Source organism: Amblyraja radiata, chromosome 13 (assembly GCF_010909765.2).
Source record: "Amblyraja radiata isolate CabotCenter1 chromosome 13, sAmbRad1.1.pri, whole genome shotgun sequence".
NCBI lineage: Eukaryota > Metazoa > Chordata > Chondrichthyes > Rajiformes > Rajidae > Amblyraja > Amblyraja radiata.
Window position 1 is genome coordinate 1,877,886 of NC_045968.1, and position 27,213 is coordinate 1,905,098.

The 27,213-nt window shown below is 40.7% G+C and overlaps 1 protein-coding gene across 1 annotated transcript in view; it reads right to left on the reverse strand.

Moving 5' to 3' along the window:
• The window catches only part of LOC116979542 (vesicle-associated membrane protein 2-like), a 76,394-nt gene extending 64,080 nt beyond the window's left edge, over positions 1–12,314 (reverse strand). The window contains exon 1 of the mRNA XM_033031090.1: positions 12,180–12,314. Within this exon, the coding sequence (XP_032886981.1) occupies positions 12,180–12,181 (2 nt within the window). The 5' untranslated portion in view covers positions 12,182–12,314. The remainder of the gene's footprint in view (positions 1–12,179) is intronic.
• Positions 12,315–27,213: the final 14,899 nt, after the last annotated feature.

Here is a 27,213-nt window from a genome sequence, read left to right on the forward strand (position 1 = left end):
GAATTACAAGGGTAAACCTGCTATGCTCTCACCCCATATATGAATATATTGGCCAAGTAATAACCCGACCCATTGATTGACAATAGAGAATCTTATAAGAACTGACAGCTGCAGAGTAGTTAGGTATTCATAGCCAAGCAGAAGATCTTCAACACTTCTAATTATTCAAATATTCATTAAATACAGCAGAGGCTGGTACCATTTTCCTAATGTTTCAATCAGGAGCCATCTTAACGACTGAATGTTTAGCTACTAATATTCCAGATATAACTGGAAAAGATTGCACAATTCTCTCAGGCACAAATTGTTTTTGTAGAATTTGTTTCTGTTTCAATATTTTTCTTCAGACATTTGTCCCATCGAGTCTCTGTCACCTCTCAAAGCATTCATCAATCCGATTCCTCATTGTTTCCTTCTGATCTATTTTCTCTCACATGCCCATCAACTGCATCCCGTTTCTCTTACACACGGTAATGAATCAACCTCCCAACCAGAACATCTTTGGGGTATTGAAAGAAAGCACACTCCCCCGGGGAACCCATGCATCACAGCGGCTATGTGTAATCTCCATACAGAGAGCTTCCCTATTGTAAGCACAGCATTATAGTTTCCTCATCAATATCAATAAATAAGAATGCTAACGACAACTTGCAGTTAAACAGCGATTATCATGTTGCAAAATGCCGCAAGATCTATATTTAATTGCACACCAATCTGAAACCACGTTCCACCATCTTTGAATAACTTAAGTTTAAACAATCAAAATTCATTGCCAAGCTTTACGTAAAAGCTTTACGTGACAGGAGGAAAAATACGAAGTTGGTATATCCCTTTTAGCTCTTTTTATTACTTTTAACATATCTTCTGTTTTCTTTTTCTCTTTTTCCTTTTCCTTGGCTTACTTCTTGACTTTCTTTTCCAATTTTTCGTGTCTAAGAGTCTTTTTTTGATCACTCTTTCACACACTCACTATCTTATCTCACTCTCTTTACTCTTTAGGTTTCAAATATGAAGTGGTACAAAAAATTGGCTTATATTATTGTAATGTACACCACTTCTAATCAATAAAATTATTTTTAAAAAAGCTTTACGTAAAAACTCTTAAATTAATTTTCAAACGTAATTTATTATTTTCATTATAGACACTATTGACATTAGTTAGTCTCTTCATAAATTATAATCATAATCGCCTTTTAAAGATATTAAATACTTACAACATTTTAAAATGCACTTTTGTGTTGAGCCCAAAAAACAATTTTATTTTTAAATTCTTTTTGAAAGTGCAAATGTGAAGAATGAACAAAAATCCCAAATCGTGATTAAAGCCCAGTGGCATCGTTTAGAGAACAGGTCTTGGTGATAGCATGAGTATTTAAGAAGGAACTGCAGATGCTGGAAAATCGAAGGTAGACAAAAATGCTGGAGAAACCCAGCGGGTGCAGCAGCATCTATGGAGCGAAGGAAATAGGCAACGTTTTAGCCCTTGGTTTCAGCCCGAAACGTTGCTTATTTCCTTCGCTCCATAGATGCTGCTGCACCCGCTGAGTTTCTCCAGCATTTTTGTGTACCTTTGGTGATAGCATGAGTTGTGTTAAGAATTGAAATGATAGAAACACCCACTCAATCAAAATCCCCCTTTAAATTCTGTTCTTATGTATCCATTACACTTAGTTCAGCTGAATTGCAATACACTATTTTGACATTGAATGGAAACTCCAGGTGTAATTCACTAGTCACAGCTTTTAGAGATATGACAAGATATTCTTACGAACAAAAATATCTAAAGATGATAACTTGATTCAAACTAATATGCATAAAGTTCGACATTTAAAAACCATCTGAATGGGCTTTTGTACACCATCTAATCAACGTGGGCTGAACAGTGTAAGATTTTCACATCAAGAATTGAAGCAATTTCATGGTATCGTACAATAGATCATTTCATTTAACACATCCATTTTTGTCCTATTTTCACATGCATTGTTTTGGATGTATTTCACACCCTTGAATTTACAATTGTAGCATCAACTTGAGAAAAACATTTCAAAACATTTCAAAAGCTGTATTTAAGCTTCTAGAAATGGAATGACTCATAAATGACTCTCACCTTTTTGAGCTCAGGGCTATTAGCATCTATCCAATGAAAGAGAAAAAAAAATCCAAGACCACCCATTACATTTTCCCATTCGTGGCAGTGTGTGACGGCAGATATAGATTCCCTCTCGTGAAACAAAATTACATTTTGAATTTAATTGTAAGCAATCAATGTCTAGAAGAGTCAATGAAAATCTGTTTACAGAATGCATAAATGTGAAAGGGAGCTTCCCGTAAAATTCTTAAGACAAAAATATCAATAATAAATCAAATCAATACATTCTCCGGTGTAGAACATAACCAGTTATTGGTGAGGCACCAGCTTGCAAGTGCTAGCAACCCTGTAGTGAACCATGGGGATAGATACAACAAGCTGGAGTAACTCAGCGGGACAGGCAGCATCTCTGGATTGAAGGAATGGGTGACATTTCGGGTCGAGACCCTTCTTCAGACCCTGACTTCTTCGCCTGTCCTGCTGAGTTACTGCAGCATTATGTGTCTATATTTGGTGTAAACCAGCATCTGCAGTTTCGTCCTGCATATTCTGTGAACCACAGAGAGTTACCCAAGTGAATTCCTGCAGTTTAGGACTTTCTGACACTTGTTCACAAGTTCACGTTCACAAATTTTAGGAATAGAATGAGGCCATTTAGCCCATCGAGTCTACTCTGCCGTTCAATCAATAACTTGTCGATCTCTGCCTTAATAATATATGCTGACTTGACCTCCACAACCCTCTGGGCAATGAGTTCCACAGATTAACTACCCTCGTGACTAAAGAAGTTCCTCCTCACCTCCTTTTAAAAAGAGCGCCCTTTAATTCTGAGGCTATGACTTCTGATCCAAGACTCTCCCACCAGTGGAAACATATTTTTCACGTCCATTCTATCTGTGCCTTTCATTATTCTGTAAGTTTCAATGAGGTCCCCCCTCAACCTTCTAAACTCCAGTGAGTAGAGGCCCAGTGCTGTCAAACGCTCATCATATGCTAACCCACTCATTCCTGGAATCATTCTTGTAAACCTCCTCTGGACCCTCACCAGAGCCAGCACATCCTTCCTCAAATATGGGGCTCTTGTACGTTCACATGCAAAGGTCCTAAAGCATCTGACTGATCCCAGCATCTGACCTGTGCTGGATTATTTCCCAGCACATGGTGCAGAGTACTTGATCATATTCATTTGAATGAAGGTTCAATTGCTGCAAGACTGAAGGGAAAAAGTAAGGTACATCACAGTGCTTTTGACTATTTTTAGCTGATTTGCTTTATCTCAAACAGCTGTAATGTTCAGTTCCGTGTTTTGAATGCTTCTAAAATCAAAATCAGCAAAACTGAGGATGAGGCTTTGCTGTCTGTCATTGATTTTCTCTGCCTTTGAGGAGGAATTCATTTAGTCAGAGGGCAGTGAATCTGTGGAATTCATTGCCACAGACGGCTGTAGAAGCCAAGTCAATGGATATTTTTAAGGTGGAGATTGACAGATTCTCGATCAGTGCGGGTGTCAGGGGTTATGTGTAGAAGGCACGAGAATGGGGTTGAGAGGGAAAGATAGATCAGCCATGATTGAATGGCGTAGACTGGATGGGCCGAATGGCCTAATTCTGCCCCCTGAACATGAACTTATATGACCTATTCTACCAGGCAAGGTCCTAGTGTCATTCGAGGACTTACAGATCTGCTGCCAGAGAACTTCCATGTGGAAAATTAATTTAACAAAAATGCACAGAAGGCAGAAGTGAAACAACTGACATATACGTTAGCTGTAATATAGATGGTACATGCTCTCACCAAAAGACAGGCCATAAACGGGACCATTCTCCAATTAGTTCTATTTAAGATATACAGTATCTTGGATTGATGAGGATCAAAAACTCGATAAACACCATGCAAACATCTCATTCAGAATATGAGCATTTAAGAAAAGGCAATCTTTTCAAGATGTTTTGGTGGGTTTATTAGTTCATTTCCAGCATGTTGTACTTTACATTGAATCACTATGAAGTGTAAGAGAACAATGGACAACGGATAGATCTTGTGTAAAAAAAACGATAATTGTTTTCTAAACTCAGTTGTCAATAGTCACACACTCTACAGTGATCAATGATCAGTAAAATACAAGGATGATGCCAGCACTTGAGGATCTGAGCTACCAGGAGAGTTTGGGCAGTCTGACTTTATTCCATGGAGTGCATAAGGCTGAGGGGGTGATCTTATGCCGGTATATATGATGTTGAAGGAAATAGACAGGTTGAATGCATAGTGTCTTTGTCCCAGAATAGGAGAATCAAGAAATAGAGGATGGAGGATTAAGATGAGAGGGGAGTAATTTAATAGGTACCTGATGGGCAACGTTCTCACACAGAGAGTGGTGGGTGTATTGAATGACTGTCCAGAGGAAGTAGCTGAGGCAGATACGATAACAACATTTAAAAGACATTTTTAGATTTACATGCAGAGACAAGGTTTAGAGCAACTTGTGCCAAAAGCGGAAAATGGGACTAGCTTTCCTGATTCAGGTATTGTACACTTAATTGTAATTAGTCTTAATTAGAGGCTTCTACTAATTTCAGTAAACTCAATGCAGATCAAGGACTACATCTGATCTTAGCTTTAAACTGGATGCCATTTAATAACTGGAGTAATTCAGCCCATCTCATTATATTGACACTTGTAAAAATATTCCAATAAAAATAATGCATGTGTTATCATTACCTCCCAGTCTGTCATCATTTCCATCATATGATATAAATTAAATTAAATGTGGCCAGTTAAACTTCATATGATGCATGGAACTCTCTTGTATCCAGCAGTATGTAGACAATGTGATTGGTATGACCTTGTTTTTATTTTGTCAAGTTCTCCCCAGAGAGCCCAATGTAAACTCAGAGTCCACCAATATACTAATCATGCCAATTGCATTGTTATAATGTAGATGAGGGACAAGTGGAGCCAGCACCAACCCATGTAGCACACCACGGAAAGCATCGTCGACTATCCCATATCAGTCCTTGCCTTTCCAAATGCAGGTAGATCCTGTCTCTCAGAATCCCCTCCAATAACCTGGCCACCATCAATGTTAAGCTCACTGACCTGAAGTTCCTTTAACAAAACCACAGTGTTTAGAATCCTCCAATCTTCCAGTTACTTATTCATTGCCAACAATGACATAAACATCTCCACCAGACAATGTCTTACTTGGGTTCCCATGATGTTTTAGAATCTACAAGTGTGGTTTTGCATATCTCCTTAAAACTGAAAAAGGGTCCCAACCTGAAACATCGTCTGTCCATTTCCCTTGGCAAATGCTGCCTGATCTGCTGAGTCCTACGGTTGGGGTTATGCTCAAGACACCAGCATCTCTCGTGTCCATTTCAATTGATCAACGTGGAATTACTTCAAAAATGGTTATTAGACAATGACAATATCGTGGCCAAAAATAATGCCACCATTGCTTGCTTTGGAGTAAATATTAAAGTTTCAATTTTAAGGTAACACATTTCTTCTTCTTTTCTTGAGGAAGAATAAAGATACTATTTTCATGTTGATTTCATGGCCTTGGACAGACGCTAAGATTACGCAATCGGCTCCATTCCACAGTGACATAATCACCTTCCTCAGAACTAGTCTCTATCTGAACTAAGGAGATCCATATTTACAAGTTAACCTTGAATTATTAAAGAGACAGCAGTGACAAAAACATAGTGAATATGTTCATGGAAGATTACCTATGTCTTTACATATCAACACATTCTCTTATTTCACTGTGATCAATATCATGGAGGACTTCATGTCTGAGATTCTAAAAGTGTCCTTTAGGGTATATCAGGCACTTAGGCTTTGTGTTTATGATTTATGTTAATTAAAAATGCTCCCTTAATTTTTAAAGTCCGATTTTGTTAGGCTTTTAATATATTGCCAAATATTAGCGGGGAAAGTTGAATAGTTTGTGCATTGAACTCTGCTTCAGAGCAACAAAGAAAGCTAGAACGTAGATGGATGCAGAAAGCCGACCATTCACCCACGTGTGATTCTTATGCAGAAGAAATAATATTGACTTAAATGGGAAATCATCCTCTGAAGATTCTGAAGATATTACAATTGTAAGTATGCAGGAGAGAATCAGGAAGAATGAGAAAGGGAAACAAAATGTATCAAGCTGAATTAAAATTTAAAACATCTTAAGTAACCTTCAAACTTATGGTTATCAACCTGCACACATGTCATATAATGCAATCAATGTCTCTTCAATTGAAGTCTTCCAAAGAAAACATAGGTTGTGCCTTTAAGTTTCCAAATTCATTGATCAGTTCAACAAGAATCCCCACTATAAACATAGACATAAATCAGGCTGACACAGCCTGGAGGAGAAATGTACTGGATGCTGACGTTCGTGGGATATTTCAATTGCAGTGTCTGTTGAGTTAGCAGCAATCAGCAAATATAATATGGTAGATTATTTTTTATTTACTATTATGAACCAGACGGAGTCCATTCAGCCCACCGATTCCATGCAATCCCATCAGTCCCACTCCCCATCAACTTATTCTCACAAATGTCCATCAGCTGCCCTTTGATTGATTTGTCATTAACCTACACAAAGAGTATTTTACAGTAGACAATTGTCCTACCAGCACATATTTGGGATGTGGGAGGAAAACACAGCACAAGGGGAAATCCACATTAGTGCAGGGAAAATGTGCAAACTCCACACTGGCAATACTGGAGGTCAGGTTTGAACCAGTGTTACCGGAGTACTAACTGCAGCATGACTGTTCAACCCAAAAATGGCCATAGAGTCATACAGAGTGGAAACAGGCCTTTCGGCCCAACTTGCCCATACCGGTCCAATCTACACCAGTCCCACTTGCCTGTGTTTCGCACATATCCCTCTAAACCTGTCCTATCCATTGTTTCTAATGTCTAAACGCTTCTTAAACATTGCGATAGTCCCTGCCTCAGCTACCTCCTCTGACAGCTCATTCCATACACCCACCAACCCTTTGCGTGAAAAAGTTGCCACTCAGATTCCTATAAAATCTTTCCCCCTTCACCTTAAACTTATGCCCTCAGGTTCCGCTACTCTGGGCAAGAGACTCTGTGCATCTATCCGATCTATTCCTCTCATGATTTTATACATCTCTATAAGATCACTCCTCATCCTCCTGTGATCGAGGCAATAAAGTCCTTGAGTTAGTCTACAAAAGTCTGCTCTCCTACTGCTTTGGAGAGAAAATAATTACAGTAAAATAAAACAGAATTTCCAAAAGCACCAGGGTGCAGACAGGAGGTAATCATGTTCAGGGAAATAACATTGTAATTGATCTGATTCTTTTGATAAATGTCTCTCCAAAGTAAAATCTACTGATTTAGTTTCCTTCCCTTATTTTAAGATCACTTAATTATTAGTCACTGAAAAGCAGTTGTTTTGTTTTGGAGAATTACTTTGCAAAAATAACCAGGAATCGCAGCATATTAAATTCACACAACACAAATAACACTAAGCCCTTTGATTAGAAACTGAAAGGCTATTTTTGAGGAAAAAACACAGGTCTTCTGCTCTTTTGCTATTTTTAATAATGACATTATTTGACTCCTAGTGCATGCATGCATGGATGCACCTGTCAGTTCAAATCAATAACAAATTGAAATATTACTAAATAACATCAAATAATATTAAAAGCTGCAGTATAACCCAGTTTACCTTAATATGGTCTTGATTTTATTGTAAGCGTATGAGCTTTAACCGTAATTGAGTGGTGAAGGCAATATCAGACCAATGTACAATGATACATTTCCTGACACTAAGTTATGGGAAGGCAGAGTATGGAAAGGCATATTCAGTAGATTACAATAATTACAGGACGGATCAGATTGAATACTTAAGTGTTTCTCACCACATGCATTGGCGGTGCGTTCAACTTACACTGATGGAATAAATTCTGAGACACATTGCACTGAGAACACTAGAGCCTTTATTTAAAGCGACAATGAATTGGAATTATCTTTCTGCTGTTTTACATTTGACTCTTGTGCAACCTTCCTTGCCTTTCGCATTCACACACACTTCTTCAAGCCAGCTATTATTTTCCATGCTTCATTCCCACTTTAGTGTTAGGTAAACACCTTGCACAAGTAAATACGTAGCACAGTGGTAAAGCCTGCCGACTTCCTTCGACATGACGTTCGCCAGCTAACATAGTACTGCCTCTTTGTAATTTATTATGTAGGTCACCTAGTCTATTAATCTTTCAAAGCCATTCTTTCATGAATAGAAAATACAGACTGTAGTGTTTCATGGTTAACATCCAAGGATCCCGATATTCCAGAGCATCTTTGGGATGTGTACTCCAAGGTTTACATCATGTTTACAATATGGTTTAGACTAGAGCGGCTGACTTGTACTATAGTTGCAGCCACTGTTTTATCTCCCATTATATTAGGTACATTTTGGATGATAGCCCAACAATCTTATACGTTGTGCACCTTCTCTCATAAATTCATAAGTTCTAGGAGCAGAATTAGGCCTTTCGGCCCATCAAGTCTACTCCACCATTCAATCATGCCTGATCTATCTTTCCCTCTCAACCCCATTCTCCTGCCTTCTCCCCAACACTAATCAAGAATCTGTCAATCTTGACCTAAAAAATATCCATTGACTTGGCCTCCACAGCCATCTGTGGCAATAAATTCCACAGATTCACCACCCTCTTCTCTTTATTTATGTTTCATTAGCAAGAAGAAGACCACCCTCTGACAAAATAAATTCCTCCTCATCTCTTTTCTAAAGGTACGTTCTTTTATTCAGGGGCTATGGCCTCTGGTCCGAGACTCTCCCACTAGTGGAAACACTCTCCCCACATCCACTCCATCCTCTCCTTAAGGCACAAGTGAGAACTTTTATATTTGTTTCATTATGAAATAAAGTGATATGCCTCATTTCTCAAATGTGTTCAGCCCTTTCCAATAATTAGGCTGGGTATTGGAAAACAGAATAAATCGGGGCCTGGTAGGTTATTTTATATAGTAACACAGAACTGTACAATGTGTAACAGAGCCATTGCTATGGTGCCCTCCATAATGTTTGGGACAAAGACCTATCATTTATTTACTTGCCTCTGTATGCCACAATTTTAGCTTTATAATAGAAAAAAATTACATGTGGGCACCATAATGTTTGGGACACATGGCTTCACAGGCATTTGTAATTGCTCAGATGTGTTTAATTGCCTCCTTAATGCAGGTATAAAAGAGCTCTCAGCACCTAGTCTTTCCTCCAGTCTTTCCATCACCTTTGGAAACTTTTATTGCTGTTTATCAACATGAGGACCAAAGTTGTGCCAATGAAAGTCAAAGAAGCCATTATGAGACTGAGAAACAAGAATAAAACTGTGAGAGACATCAGCCAAACCTTAGGCTTATCAAAATCAACTGTTTGGAACATCATTAAGAAGAAAGAGAGCACTGGTGAGCTTACTAATCACAAAGGGACTGGCAGGCCAAGGAAGACCTCCACAGCTGATGACAGAAGAATTCTCTCTATAATATAGAAAAATCCCCAAACACCTGTATGACAGATCAGAAACACTCTCAGGAGTCAGGTGTGGATTTGTCAATGACCACTGGCCACAGAAGACTTCATGAACAGAAATACAGAAGCTACACTGCAAGATGCAAACCACTGGTTAGCTGCAAAAATAGGATGGTCAGGTTACAGTTTGCCAAGACATACTTAAAAGAGCATCCACAGTTCTGGAAAAAAAAGTATTGTGGACAGATGACATGAAGGTTAAATTATATCATAGTGATGGCAAGAGCAAAGTGTGGAGGGGAGAAGGAACTGCCCAAGATACAAAGCATACCACCTCATATGTGAAACACAGTGGTGGGGGTGTTATGGCCTGGGCATGTATGGCTGCTGAAGGTACTGGCTCACTTATCTTCATTGATGATACAACTGCTGATGGTAGAAGCATAATGAATTCTTAAGTGTATAGACACATCCTATCTGCTCAAGTTCAAACAAATGCCTCAAAACACATTGGCTGGCAGTTCATTCTACAGCAAGTCAATGATCCCAAACATACTTCTAAAGCAACAAAGGAGTTTTCCAAAGCTAAAAAATGGTCAATTCTTGAGTGGCCAAGTCAATCACCCGATCTGAACCCAATTGAGCATGCCTTTTATATGCTGAAGAGAAAACTGAAGGGGACTAGCCCCCAAAACAAGCATAAGCTAAAGATGGCTGCAATACAGGCCTGGCAGAGCATCACCAGAGAAGACACCCAGCAACTGGTGATGTCCATGAATCGTAGACTTCAAGCAGTCATTGCATGCAAAGGATATGCAACAAAATACTAAACATGACTACTTTCATTTACATGGCATTGCTGTGTCCCAAACATTATGGTGCCCTGAAATGGGGGACTATGTATAAACACTGGTGTAATTTCTACATGGTGAAACCAAAATGTATAAAAATGGCCTTGATTAAAATCTGACAATGTGCACTTTAACTAAATGTGATTTTTTACCATTACAAATCTCAAATTGTGGAGTACAGAGGCAAATAAATAAATGATGGGTCTTTGTCCCAAACATTATGGAGGGCACTGTAGCTCAAGCAACAAACAGACTTTAAGAACCCCGTGAGAAATGTTGCTAAATCCCAGGACCAGCCCAAAGACTGGTTATTTATTTAAAAGATGATTGTTTTGGAAGTGTAGCAAGAATGATGGACACACATGACATTGACCTCCGCGAAATCATTTCTCGACTGATGAATGAACAAAATGTAACAGCTTGATGTGAAAAAGAAAAACTTCAAACAAAAGGGTCGAGAAAATGAATAGAAATAGAATTAGAAAGAATCATTCAAGGGTAAGTGTGGGTTTAGTCTGATATTCTTTTAAACGGGCTGTAATTATAATAGTCCTTAAAATTACTTTCTTGGGAAACCAAAAATGTTCGGATAAATTTTCATTTTAAACGTTTATAAATTTTTGAAATTTTTTCGAGGCATCAAAGTTGCTTCAATTAAAAATGATTGTATTCAGCAGAGAGCGGAAATAAGGTTCTCAAAGTCAATTTGCCATCAAAATATGCCACTGTTAGGTCAAATATTGCAGCACGTTTAAACTGAGATTCAACATAGAATTGCTCGCATGCAAACAACGGTGACGGACATGACGCCGTTGTACTTCACAAGGGCATGGATTGACGATCGAATCAAATGCTTTAATCACACACACACACATTAGTCTGATCCGATTTAAGATCTTAAAATACTGCTTTCAATAAGTAGTCATTCCTCATGTCCCGTTAGAGACATCTGCCACGTTATTTCCACGCTTGGTTTGTGGGGGAACCCACCCGGCAATCCCACAGGAACCCGTGTTATTTATTTTCCAAAGTTAAGGACGATTCCTTTGGGGTTTTTCAACGCGCGGTTGACAACGTTGCACCGACCTCCGGTTGCTGGTTGCCAACCCCACCACCTCCCTTCTCTCACTCTCTCCCCCCATCCCAACACCATATACGCTCAGCGACCGCCCTCGGCCGAAACAGGGGACTGGCAAGTTAGTGAGCACGTCGTTGCTTCGTGCAAATCGCACGGCGCCATGCAATAGTGGCAACAGTGTCAACGGTAGCAGATATTAAACATGCATTTGTGCCCGGGTGTACGGTGTAACAATTTCAGAGCAAAAAGAACCAGAAGCGCTCAGCTCCAAAAATAAAACCTCCCCCGAAAAATGAAAAAATAAAAGAATTTCTCAAACCGTTTAAAATGTTCTTTTTTGATATCTCCCACGTCTTCCAAGAAGAAAGGGGGGTGGGTGGGGGGGGCTCAACATTAGCACACACTTATTCACAACACCCACTAAGCTCAGTCTCCAAGAGTGCTCGCTCTTTCAGCACTAATGCACTAGGACAGCGGCTTCGCTAGTGAATAGACCGACCCCTGTGCTGTTCGCTGCCAAACAGACCCGATCCGTGTCAATATCAGGCTGGAATTACAAGAGCAGTTGATTGCAAACACCCTCCCTCGCCATCGCCTTCACTTTGTCATCGCATCGACCCTACTCACATTTTGTTTTTCTCTTTCTCGAGTTTCGGATGTTCAACAGGGTTGTTATTGTGTGTGTGTGTGTGTGTGTGTTCCCTCTCCGCGACTGCTCGTCCCTCGGCTTTTCAACAAAGATGGCTATTGAGCAAGGCAGCTTGACGTCAGGCATCCGGGTTGTTCGTTTCCCGGAGGCTGAGCCAAAAATACACAACGTAGAGAGATGCAAGAGTTGAGGGCCTGTCCCACTTGCGCGTCCTTGGTCGCGTAATTTGCGAGACAAGGACGCGTAAGTGGGACAGGCCCTTTGTACACTGTCATCGGAAGCGGAGCGAAATGAGAGGACCAAGCAAGGAACCCAACGTCGCCAGTCAAAGAGCACAACTTTGAGACTTCGGACGGAGCCAAGTGTAAAAGGCTGTGTGATCGGGGTAAACAAATAGAGTCTCGCAGAAGAAGGCGAATTCAAGCAGGATTTAACTAGAGAGATAGCGAGAGTTACGTATGCCTGGGATCAAAAGTAGGAGGAACCAGAATGGTGTGGTCGAGAGCATATTATAGGGACATACGCAGAAGCTGGAGTAACTCAGCGGGTCAGGCAGCATCTCTGGAGAACATGGATAGACGGCAGCATCTCTGGAGACGGAGTAAATGAATAGGTGACATTTCTGGTCGAGACCCTTCGGACTGAGAGTCTGAAGAAAGGGGAACAAGAGATATAAACGGTACTCAGGACAAATGAATGGAAGATATGAGTAAGCAACTATAATCAAGGAAAGGTGGAGCCCGCAATGGCCCATTCATGCCTCTGGGATAGGTGATAACGAGTTACAAAAACAGGTGGTGTCAGAGATTATGTGGGAGAAGGCAGGAGAATGGGGTTAGGAGGGAGAGATAGATCATCTATGATTGAATGGTGGAGTAGACATGATGGGCCAAATGGCCTAATTCTACTCATGTTCCCTATGACCTTATGACTTAAAACTAGTACGACAACCAGGATAGAGAAGGGAGAGACAGGGAGTTGCTACATTTGGGAATCAACAAACTGTACACATGGAAAGTACCATTGTATCATTGTACTTTTGATTTTGATACAAGCCATCCACTTTGGACTAAGATAGTACAGTATAACTAAATGAGAAAAACCTAAAAACACTGGAGGCCTATCTATCACAGCCTCCCCCAGCGAGCCTTATGAGCACTCATCCAGTTGAATTAATTCACTGTAATATCTATAATCAAAGACCTGACAGCCCCCACTGCTATGCTTGTGCTCCAGGTATACCCAGGCCTCTGGTCAAGTTGCTCCAGTACAACTTGCAACAATGGCACCTATCAGCTGGGTCCGGTCCAGAAAAAAACAGACAGACAGCATGGAAACAGGCCCTTTGGCCCAACCTGCCCAGTCCCGCCTACATTCCCATCCCTCTAAATGTTTCCTATCCATGAACCTGTCTAAATGTTTTTTAAATGTTGTTGTGGTACCTGATTCAACCACCTCCACTGGCAACTCATTCCATAGACACACCACCCTCTATGTGAAAATGTTTCCCCTCAGGTTCTGGTTAAATCTTTCCCCTCTCACCTTAAACTTATGTCCACTGGTTCTTGATTCCTCTACTCTGGGTAAAATATTCTGTGCATTCATCTTATTCCCCACATTATTTTACACACCTCTGTAGGATCATCCCTCAGTCTCCTGCGTTCCAAGGAATGAAGCCCGAGTCTGCTCAACCTCTCCCTATAACTCAGGTCCTAAATTCCAGGCAGAATCCATGCAAATCTTCTCTGCACTCTTTCCATCTTAACAACATCCTTCCTATAGCATGTCAGCAGGGTGGCATGGTGGTGCAGTGGTAGAGTTGCTGCCTTGCAGCGCTTACAAGCCAGAGACCCGGGTTTGATCCTGACCTCGGGTGCTGTCTGTACAGAGTTTGTACATTCTCCTCATGACCTGCGTGGGTTTTCTCAGAGATCTTCAGATTCCTCCCACACTCCACAGACATACAGGGTTGTGGTTCATTGGGTTGGTTTAAATGTAAGTAGTCCCTAGTCTGTGTAGGTTTGTGTTAATGTGCGGGTATCGCTGGTTGATACTGACTCGGAGGCCTGAAGAGCCTGTTTCTATGCTGTATCTCTAAACTCAGCTAAACTAAACAAAACTAAACTAAACTAAGAACTTGAAGGCAGTGATGTATACTAACTTAATGTGGGCAAATGGGATTGGTGTAGATATGAAAAAAGATTGGCAAGGCTATGCTGGGTCAGATTGATAACTTGATCATTTTATAATGCTGACAAAATCCAAATGAATCAATTGCTACATCATTGATTTACTCTTGTAGGTAGGTATTGGTAGGTACGAGGACATGTTGATAGTGTGCACCACTCACTCACCTATAACATGGCTCACCACAACACAATTTAAATTTTCTGGAGGGGACCACTTGATTCCAAACAACTTGGACCAAATAAGTGAACACAAGAGTGATTGCTGTGGACTTGATTAACCAAGTGTGGCATCAAGGAACCCATATAAAACTCCAACACCAGTGAACACATCAAGAGGAATCTCACCACTGGAAGGTGATTATTTGACGGCAAGCATCTCAGTTGCAGACCATGGCTACAGGAGTTAATAATAATAATAATAATAATAATAATAATAATAATAATAATAATAATAATAATAATAATAATAATAATAATAATAATAATAATAATAATAATAGTAATTAATACTTTATTGATCCCCTCAGGGAAATTCAGATGTCCAGAAGCCCCCAACCAATAAACCCACAGATTCAAAACGAACGCAGACAGAAAATACATAGAATACAATGTGGACACTACCTGAGAGCAACAAATACTTAAAAAGACCAATAATTAACAATTAAAAATTAAAAATTGCAAAATGCATCCCCCTACAGCCTAGCGGTCCGAATTATAAAATCTAATGGCTGCAGGGGTGAAGGATCTCCTGAACCGCTCCGTTCTACAGGGCAGGGAGAGGAACCGGTTGTTGTTCCGAGTGCTCTTTTGACTCTCCAGAATTACATGGAGGGGATGCCCGGGGTTTTTCAGGATGACCTGCACCTTGTGCCTCATACACCTCTCAAGCACATCCATCCCAGAGTCTACTCTCCCCTCCAGCACTGAGCTAGCTCGTTTAACCAGTTTGACCAGCTTCTTGTTGTTTTTTGCACTAATGCTGTTGCCCCAGCAGACAACAGCGTAGAAAATAACACTTGCAACCACAGTGTTGTAAAACATGTGCAGCATATCATTACACACATTGAAGGATTTGAGCCTTCTGAGGAAAAAGAGTCTGCTCTGGCCTTTTTTGTAGAGGGAGTCAGAGTTGACAGACCAGTCCAGTTTGTTATCAAGGTGCACTCCAAGGTATTTATATGTCTGCACCACCTCAATGTCAGCCCCTGCAGCATTGACCGGCTGAAGGGGGAGCTTGGACCTGCCAAAGTTAACCACCATCTCTTTAGTCTTAGTTGTGTTCAGGATGAGACAGTTCTCTTCACTCCAGGCACAAAAGGAACTGAAGGGCAGTGACCGTGGCCCCGGGTATCTTCATCAAAGACCTTCCTTTCATTATTATGCCAAAAGTGGGAATAATTACCAATGGTTGCACACTGTTCAGTTATCTTCACAGCTCATGCAATGAAGCAGTCAGTGTCTTGTATACATCTCAGACATGGACAATATTTACGCTTGGACTGACATGGCAAATTATATTTGTCCCTGACCAATGTCAGATTATCACCATCACCAATAAGGGTTTGGCTAACAATCATGACATGGCAATCAACAACAGGACTATTGCTCAATTCCTCATCCTTAATAGCCTGAAAATAACGTTTGCCCATAATCGTAACTGGACCAGTTACAAAAATAACGTGGCCATTACAGCAGATCAGAACTGGTTGCTTTGTAGTGAGTAATCAAGCATTCAGTCGGCATTCTTGGCATCAACAAGGCAGATGTGAGATGGAATGATGTATATTTGGCTGGAAAGCTGCTGCTTCAACAATACTCAAGAAACTTATCATTATCTTGGACAAAAACGGCGCACTTTATGGGCACTCCATTCACCACGTTTCTCCCATCAACATGTCTACTGTGAATGTCACCTTCAAGGTCATCTTGCTACAACTTCCTTGAAAGCACCCTCTACCATCTCCCTGAGTTAGGCACAATATCTTTTATATCCCTAACTTTTACTGTACCACTCTACTGCTATTTTTAAAAATTGCTGTTTTTTTCCCTTTTTCCTCCCGCCCACAATATTTAATATGTAAAAGAATACGTGATTCTGTTCCATTCTGTTTGTAGTTTGTTTGGTTGTTTGTTTGTTTGTCTTTTTGCACAAAGTCCGCGAGCATTGCCACTTTTAATTTCACTGCACATCTCATATGTGTATGTGACGAATAAACTTGACTTGAATAGCGGACATAGGCTTAAGCTGAGAGGAGAGAGATTTAAGAGGGATCTCAAGGCAAGTTCTTCATTCAGATGGTAATCCATATCTGGAATGAACTGCCAGAATAAGTTATTGAAACTGATATAATTATGATTTTTAAAAGACATTTGGACAGATAAATGTATTTGAAGGGTGGGTAGGCCAAATGGAGGCAAATGGGATAAGCTCAATGTGCCAACTTGGTTGGCACGGAGGGCTGAAGGACTCATTTATGCGCTGTACAACTCTACAACCCAATGCAGATTGATATTTAAGCATCTGGACAAAGCAGCGCAATAAAGGAACAGACTTGTGAATATAAACGACCCATTTTTGCACGTTTAATTGGACTCTATCTTGCACTAAACATTATTCCCTTTATCCTCTGCCTGTACACTGTGGATGGCTTGGTTGTAGCCATACACAGTCTTTTTGTTGACTGGTTGGCATGCAACAAATAACCTTTACACTCTACCTCGGTACACGTGACAATAAAGTAAACTAAACTGAAACTTAGTTCTAAACAAGGAGACTGAAAAACTCCTTCAGGAAAACTGTCAAATAGAGTCTAAAGGAGAAAGAAGAGAAAATGAAGAAAGAAAGAATCAAATACATTGATTTGGAAAGAAAATCTATAAACAAATTAGGGAGTCGCATAAAGAATCAAGTGCAATAAACCGCCAAAAAAGGAAACAAAATCAGTACTCGGTTAAAATAAGCAAACATTAGGAGGAGTGGTCCTTGGAACTGCAGAAGATTTACTGGGAACAAGTCTAAAGCTGAGAATTGGGATGTTTTAAGAGGGATGAGGTTTAAGATAACAGCTGTATCTTTTTTAGTTCAATGTTAATTACACTTGAGCATAAAGTCATGTGTCTGAGCATTTAGCTGCCAGCAATGTTGACAAATGTCCATATTGTAGAGTGGGGTTGCAGTAAAATGCCAACACAGGTGCTTACAGAATGAAAATTAGTTCCACTGCACAGTGTGTCGTCACAAAGGACAACATTCTTGAATTAAGTCTGCAGTTTGTCGTGGAATATATACGTTCAGGAGAATGGAGGGTAGGAAAATGAAATGGAGACAGAAAATGATAGACGCACAGTCAATGAAAGGTCAGGTGGCTCATCGATTGAGTCTTGCGATATTATCAACAGGGTGAGCCCACTTTGTGACAGGCAGATCAATCCTGTGGTTTATTTTTGCTGCTGGAATTACTACAGAATACACAGGGTACAAAACACAAAGTGCTGGAGGAACTCATTGGGTTAAGCAGCATCTGTGGAGGGAATGGACTAATCACATTCAAGGTGGGCTGGTCATTCTCCCACTGTCCCTCCTTAACTTACCTCCATTGGTAAAGAGAGAAATCTAACACTCTGCCATGGTGAAATGGCAGGAGAAGCACCAGCTTGCATTTTATGGAGAAAAGGAATAGGTGACACTTTGGGTCGAGACCCTTCTTCTGAAAAAAGGTCTCGACCCGAAACGTCACCTATTCCTTTTCTCCATAGATACTGCCTGACCTGCTGAGTTACTCCAGCTTTTTGTGTCTATCTTCGGTTTAAACCAGCATCTGTGGTTCCTTCCTACACATTTAGCCTGCATTTTTTGTTTTTCTGATATATTACTGGAAGCGAGTACTCTGGAAGGACAATGGTGACTATGAGGCAGGAAATAGGGTGTTGGGAGAATGCAAGAGGCAGTGTAATTCAGCCCTAGAAATGTATTTCAGTGATATCATAAGGATTACTTGAGTTACTCAAGCACGTTGTGGTTTTTTTGTAAACAAAAGGGGTGGCACAGTGGCGCAGTGGTAGAGTTGCTACCTTACAATACCAGATATACGACCCGGGTTCGATCCTGGCTATGGATGGTGTCTGTACAAAGTTTGTATACTCTCCCTGTGACCTGCGTGGGTTTTCTCTGGATGCTCTGGTTTCCTCCCACACTCCAAAGACGTACAGGTTTGTAGGTTAATTGGCTTGGTGTAATTGTAAATTGTAAATTGTTCCTAGTGCTTGTGGGATAGTGTTAGTGTGCGGGGATCGCTGGTCGGCGCGGACTCGGTGAGCCGAAGGGCCAGTTATCCACATTTATCTCTAAACTAAACTAAACCAAAGCAGCATCCACATGTTCCTTGTTTCTGCTCCTTAATTCTATCACTGATGCCTATACAGATTCTCAACCTTACCGGCAATACTCTCTCATCGAGCATCTGCATGTAAGGGAAATGAAGCTGGTGGTAACACATTCTGTGCAGAGTGATGCCACAGGGCTTGGTGTTGGGATCATTGGAATTGATCGAGGGCTAGATTTGGCCTTGTTGTTCTTCAGTGCACTGCCCAGGGTTTCATATGTCTACCGGAGAGAGCAGACAATAATTCACTTAAACATATCCCCCAAAAGGCAGCACTGTCAGAACTATGAGTCTCCCCTGTACGTGCTGGGGTGTCAGCTTCGATTATTATGTTGAATTCTTTGGAAGAGAACATCAACCCACAACCATTCTACCTAGAGGCAAGGATGCTCTATGAGCATTGGTTGATCGAAGAGTCTATTAAATGGTTATGTGCACAGGGAAAGCAATTCTAGTACCACACCAAGTTGAGTTACATTAGCATAAGGTGCAAAAACTGAAAATATATATGAAGATAAATAAATACTTCATCACAGTTTGAATTAATTAACCCACGGATTTCTGAATAGTAATCACTACATTTCAGGGAACACTGAAGAAATAATTGGTTGTGTAGGAAGGAACTGCAGATGCTGGTTTGCACCAAAGATAGACACAAAATGCTGGAGTAACTCAACAGTACAGGCATCATCTCTGGAGAGAAGGAATGGGTGACGTTTCAGGTCGAGATTGGTTGAATCAGTGTGGAGACTTTATTTGCTTGTTTATTATTGTCACATGTACCGAGAAAAGCTTCTGTTCACAAGCTATCCAGTCAAAAAAATACTGTACAGGAATAGAAACATAGAAACATAGAAAATAGGTGCAGGAGTAGGCCATTCGGCCCTTCGAGCCTGCACCGCCATTCAATATGATCATGGCTGATCATCCAACTCAGTATCCTGTACCTGCCTTCTCTCCATACCCCCTGATCCCTTTAGCCACAAGGGCCACATCTAACTCCCTCTTAAATATAGCCAATGAACTGGCCTCAACTACCTTCTGTGGCAGAGAGTTCCAGAGATTCACCACTCTCTGTGTGAAAAATGTTTTTCTCATCTCGGTCCAAAAGGATTTCCCCTCTATCCTTAAGCTGTGACCCCTTGTCCTGGACTTCCCCAACATCGGGAACAATCTTCCTGTATCTAGCCTGTCCAACCCCTTAAGAAGTTTGTACTTTTCTATATGATCCCCCCTCAATCTCCTAAATTCTAGCGAGTACAAGCCGAGTCTATCCAGTCTTTCTTCATATGAAAGTCCTGACATCCCAGAAATCAGTCTGGTGAACCTTCTCTGTACTCCCTCTATGGCAATAATGTCCTTCCTCAGATTAGGAGACCAAAACTGTACACAATACTCCAGGTGTGGTCTCACCAAGACCCTGTACAACTGCAGTAGAACCTCCCTGCTCCTATACTCAAATCAATTAAGCCACCCACAGTGAAAAGATAAAGGATAAAAAGGTACAATATTTAGTGCAAAGATATAACATTGAAGTCCGATAAAGTCAGATTAAAGAAAGTTCGAAGGTCTCCAATGAGGTAAATGGGAGCTTGGGATCACACTCTAGCTGATGAGAGGATGGTTCAGTTGTCTGATAACACCTGGGATGAAATTGTTCCAGAATCTGGAGGTATGTGTTTTATATCCCTGCCTGATGGTGGAGGGTGGAAGAGGGAGTGACCAGGGTGAGACTGGTCCTTGATTACGTTAGCAGCTTTGCCAAGACAGCATGAGGGGTAGATGGTCGATGGAAGGGAAGCTGGTTTAGGTGATAGTCTGGGCCACATCCACAACTCTCTGCTATTTCTTGCAATCTTGGATGGAGCTGTTCCCGAACCAGGCTGAAAGGCATCCTGCTAAGATGCTTTCTTAAGAATGCGCCACTCTTAAACTCACTCTCAAAAGCAAATGGATTGCTACACAGCATTGAGAAATGAGGAATGAGGTCATGGTCTACTCGAACAGAAGTTGATTATACTCTCTTAGTACTTTAACTTCTTCCCCACAAGGTGGCAGCACCATTCAACGAATGAATGGTAGAAGTGTGACAATGGAACAAAACAGAAATAGAGAATGGTGAAAAACAAACAATTTGGAGTTGCTCCTGCTCTTACAAAAGATGAAGCAGGATACAGAAGATTAATTATAGTTTAGTTAAAGAAAACAAAAGTACATATTTATCAAGTGAAGATCGTCCCATATTAATGTATGGATCGAGGAAAGAAAAAATCAGAAAAAATTGACAAATCTCTCAAAGATAAACACAAAATACTGGAGTAACAGATTACTGGAGTAACTCAGCGCGTCAGGCAGCATCTGTGCAGAAAATGGATGTTACATTTCGGGACAGGACTAAAAGTCTGATGAAAGGTCCTGACCCAAATCATCGCCTATCCATTTTCTCCAGTGGTGCTGCCTGACTCCTCGTGTTAGTCCAGCGTTTTGTGTCGATCTTAATTGTAAACCAGCATCTGCCGTTCCTTTTTATTACATAAAGATTCTTTCAAGAATAGGAATGCTGTGAGATTCAGAGCTGAACAACTAATGAATAGTTAATCGTAACATGACTCGGAAAAATAGTAATACTTTAAAGAAAAATTGAAGGAGGATAGCAGCTATAATTTGGCACAAAGGATAATCTCCTGGAAGAACTCAGTGGATCAAGCAGCATGTGGATGATGAGACGAGGGTATTAGGCCCTCAGCCTGAGGCCTTATTGATTTAGGCAATAGGATAGTCAACTCTTCAGGTCAAGAACCTGCAACAATGCTGATTCAATCCTTTGTGCCTCAACTATATTTTGGCCATGTTTTAAGGATGTAAACTTCAAGAATATTTGAAATGCATTTGTGCAATGAGGTACGCAGAGTAAAAAATAACCGAGGAAGCTGCTAAGAGCTTTAAGTAAGTGCAATAATCTAGCTGGATCAGACGAGAGGAATTTATTCATTTGTTGCTTAACTAATGATAAGAAACACTACAAATGAACAGAATTAAAATATGAAGGGTGCTATTTATGAAAGCATTTTTATATCCTTGTATATATGAAATAAATGAATATTTTTAAAACAAGTTTATACGTGGCTGGCTTAAGCCATTTTTGTATAATTATATATTATGAAGCCAATTGAAAATAGAAAAATAAAATGTTTCAAATTAGTTTGCCAGTTATGCTTAATATGCTATGTGATATTTTGGTGTTAAATAAATGATTGGAAATTATTTTGTCTTATTTTAAGCATATCCTGAGAAAAAAATCACCATACAGTGATTAAATTCAAGTTTCTCTCTATGTTTAACACAGATCATTTTCAGTTAGTTTACTATAGAGATACAGCATGGAAACAGTATTTTCAGCCCACTGAGTCCACACAGACCAGCCATCCCCATACACTAGCATTACCCTACACACGAGGGACAATTTACAATTTTTACCGAAGCCAATTAATCTCCTAACCTGCACGTCTTTGGAGTGTGGGAGGAAACTGGAGCAACTGGAGAAAACCCATGCGGTCACAGAGAGAACACACAAACTCTGTAAGACAGCACCCGCTGCAGGTAGACACTGATTTATTTAAAGTGAGTATCAATTATTTGTATAGGAAAGAACTGCAGATGCTGGTTTAAATTGAAGGTAGACACAAAATGTTGGAGTAACTCAGCGGGACAGGCAGCATCTCTGGAGATAAGGAACAGGTGACGTTTCGGGTCGAGACCCTTCTTCAGACAATTGTTTGTAGCCATGTTATAAATTCCTTTGTGGAGTATTCGTTGCATTTAATTACTGGGTCATCTTGTTCACAGAGTGTTTGGGACATCTGCACACTTCACACAAGGAAAAATCTGTATGTTGGTTTTAAGTATCAACAGAATGCCATTGCAAATGTTTTAGAATCAATTTCACCCACCGTGCTGTATGGATTCACAGGAGACAAAATGCAGGGCTATATTTTGGTGATGAGAGGAAGGTGAGGAAAGAGAAATGGGCCCGCAATCTGTGGCCTTATTCAGTAAAAGCATTCATGGAGACTCTGTGTATGTGGACATCACTATAGTAGCACCAGAGACCTGAGTTCAATCCTGACTAAGGGTGCTGTCTGCATGGAGTTTGTGTGTTCTCCCCATGACAGCGTGGGTTTTCTCTGGGTGCTCTGGTTTCCTCCCCCATTACAAATAAATACAGGTTTGAAGGTCGGCGTGGACTCGGTGGCTGAAAGGCCAGTTTCCACACTATATCTCCAATATAAACTAAACTAGGCCGTCAAGTTTTATCTGTAAAATCTAAAATATTAGTCACCCATGCAATTTGAAAAAGGGTCCTGACTCGAAACATTACCCATCCTTTTTCTGCTGAGATGCTGCCTGACCTGCTGAGTTACTGCAGCACCTTGTGTCTCTCTTCAATCTAAGCCTTTGTTACTTTGATATAGAAGTATATCAAATATACTTCAATATCTGTAGCCTTTAGAATGACTCCCATAAAGGGCCTGTCCCACTTTCACAACCTAATTCACGACCTCTGCCGAGTTTGCCCTTGACTCATACTCGCAGCATGGTCGTCACGGGTCGTAGGAGGTCGTAGGTAGGTCGTGATTCCAGTCGTAGGTACTCGTGGCATCAAGTAGGTCGGGGCGTTATTTCTAGCATGAAGAAAAATGTCCACGAGTAAAAAAGGTCGTGAATTAGGTCGTGAAAGAGGGACAGGCCCTTTAGTCTGCCTGAATAACATTACTACATTCAGTTCAGCCATCCTTCCAACAAACATACCATTCATTTTTGACAACACGTAAGCACCACATGCATTGACAAAGACATTCAGAGAATCTGTATTAATTTCACACCATGTTTATTCTTTGTGTACAGCAGATGACAGCTAAGTGCACACAGCTCAGTTTATATGTTGTAATTGGTTGGTTAACAGTGTTCAACTCAAGGATAATTTATGCACTGTAGTTTAAATTGGATTTTAGTCAGGATTAAGGTCAATTGAAAGAGCGTTTCTGTCTCTGGGGTGTTATGAAGGTTATTTTAAAAACTGAATTAATAATTAGGTTTCCATTCGTAAAAGCACACTTTTTATGCATAGAATATTTCCATTAATTTTATTTTAAATTAAAGATTTGGAATTTTTAAAATACGTTTCTGCATCATGATGCATTATTTTTAAAATTTTTGTTATGAAATAACATTATGGATGATATCTCCTTTGTGACAGTTTCTTCAAAAAAAAATGCGTAATTACTCTCTAATGAGATCCTAAAACTAACCTGACTTCCGCATGTGCAGTGTGATATTAAAATAAATAAACAAAAAGCAGGCTGCTCTATCACTGATTCATTGCTCATTTAATATCTCTCATGAAAGCTTATGGTTGTTCATTTTTGATTAGAGAAAATTAATCCTGCATTTAAAATGGATTCTCAAGAGTGTCTTTTTGTCCATTTCATTAACTCCACATGGTGTCATGGACATAACTGAATACAGTGAAGATTATAGGACCAGACAAGCTGTGATTCTGGCCAAACTACTCCACTCTAATTCACACCAATGGCCTCGACTACAAATTGTGGAAAGTTGCCCTGGTGGTGACCTGTTCACAAAGGATAAACACAACCCAAATTATTCCCGCCACGTTGCTCCACTCTGGGTCATTAGCAAAGTGATGGAAGTGTAATTGACAGAGCTTTCAGTTGTCATGCACTCACAAATAACAGTTTGCCGATGCACAAGACATCTCAGCTTGAGCCCTCATCACAGTCTAGTTCTAAACATCGACTCAAGAGTGAATTCCAGTGCAGGGCACTCAGTCACTGCCCTTGACTTAAGGCAACATTTGACTGAGTGCAACATCAAGGCACTCTGGTAAAATTGAAATCAATGGGGATCATAGGGAAGACACTCCTATGTTTGGAGTCTTACCTTGCACAATGGAAGATGCTGGCATTGTTGATAGCCAATCATTCCAGTCCAAGGACATCATTGTAGGACAATAGTGTCAAGGGCAATATCGCATGTCCAACCACCTTAAGATGCCCCACTAATAATTTTCATAGAGTCATACAGGCCCTTTGGCCCAACTTGCCCATACTGAGTAACATGCCCCATCTACACTAGTCTACACCTGCTTGCATTTGCCCCATATCCTTCTGAACCTATCCTATCCATGTAACTGTGCAAATGTTTTTTTTAATGGTGTGACCGTTCCATAAAGTTTCTATAAATGTCCATAAATTTAGAAGTTTGGATATTCACTGAAGTTTGCTCAAAGTTCAATCCCATTCATGGTTCCTCAGAGAATGAAGCAGTCCATGTTTGCTAGCAGCAGGAAGTAAACAATACCCAGGAATGGGTTGACAAGTGGCAGATAATATTCAGGTCACATACAAATGTAGCAATGACCACCTTCAACATGAAAGGTTCAACCTTCAACAGTTTAAGAATAAGGGGTAAGCCATTTAGAATGGAGACGAGGAAACACTTTTTCTCACAGAGAGTGGTGAGTCTGTGGAATTCTCTGCCTCAGAGGGCGGTGGAGGCAGGTTATCTGGATGCTTTCAAGAGAGAGCTAGATAGGGCTCTTAAAAATAGCGGAGTCAGGGGATATGGGGAGAAGGCAGGAACGGGGTACTAATTGGGGATGATCAGCCATGATCACATTGAATGGCGGTGCTGGCTAGAAGGGCCGAATGGCCTACTCCTGCACCTATTGTCTATTGAAAGAGTATAATCAGCTACCCTTCACTTTAAATGGGTTACCACAGCTGAGACTCACCATTTGGTGTCACCAGAACTAGCCACATAAAAACCACGACTATAAGGACAGGTTACGCATCAGGTATGTGAAGTGTGCCTTACTTCCTGACATGGAAAGTGTACATGACACTAAGTAATAAGGATAGTGATGGAATATTCCCCAGTTCTCTTATTGAGCGTAGATCCAACAACATCAGGCGGCATGGTGGCGCAGTGTTGCTTTACAGCGCTTACAACGCCAGAGACCCGGGTTCCATCCTGGCTATGAGTGCTGTCTGTACGAAGTTTGTACGTTCTCCCCGTGAACTTCGGTTTCCTCGCTCACTCCAAAGTCGCACAGGTTTGTAGGTTAATTGGCTTGGTATAAATGTAAATATTGTTCCTTGTGTAGGAGTGTGTTAATGTGCGGGGATCGCTGGTCGGTGTGGACTCGGTGGGCCGAAGGGCCTGTTTCCAACGCTGTAACTCTAAACTAAGCATTAAGCGAGCTCAGAAACATGCAGGATAATTTAGTGAGCAAGAAAGTGCTGTCCTCATCCATGATCCCAGCACTGACGGTTCAACAATGTCCACAGCCTGGTAACCAGATGCTGCTGCTGCTGCTTAGGCCAAGAGAGTACAATCCCTAGATGACCCAGCCTGGATCAGAACTCCACACCGCCGACTATCATGGCCACTTGCTATTGCAGCATGATGGTGGCCTGGAGGACTACTGTATAGGCATAATGGATCTAGCAAGCCAACTCCGAAGCCTGCCACCAGATGAGAGCACAAGGGGGCGATCAATAATATTTACACTGCAGACTTTGCAAGTTATCTTTGACTTCTATTGTCACATTTACATTCATTAACATTATGTTATCGTGGATCTTAGGCATCCCATTTTCAACAGAATATGTAGCAGGTGTAACAAGAAAGGACTCAGCACGATATAATATGGCTTGGCATTTTCTTCACTGCTTGGGTAACCTTAATTCAAAATATGCAAACATTCGTGGAGATGAGCGGCTTTATATTACATGAATTCACCATGCCCTCCTGTTCATTTCCATTACACACCCACATGATTTCCATTACACACCCATATGATGCCTGTGTTGAGGGAGATGAACCTTTATTGTGAGTGAGCTGTCGGTCTCGCTTTAAAAAGACACCACTTCCATTGCATCTGCCATGTTGCCAGTGGTAATTCCTCCACTTTCCCTTGCAACACCGTTAGGTTAACCTTCGTTGCTATGGCGCATTGAAATTTGTTCATGTTGCAGTCCCTTCCATTGTGCCATTCAAGTTCAAGTTCAAGTGAGTTTATTGTCATGTGTCCCTGTATAGGACAATGAAATTCTTGCTTTGCTTAAGCACACAGAAAATAGTAGGCATTTACTACAAAACAGATAAATGTGTCCATATACCATGATATAAATATATACACACATGAATAAATAAACTGGTAGTGCAAATAACAGAAAGTGGTTGCTAATAATCAGAGTTTTGTCCGAGCCAGGTTTAATAGCCTGATGGCTGAGGGGAAGTAGCTATTCCTGAACCTGGTTGTTGCAGTCTTCAGGCTCCTGTACCTTCTACCTGAAGGTAGCAGGGAGATGAGTGTGTGGCCAGGATGGTGTGGGTCTTTGATGATACTGCCAGCC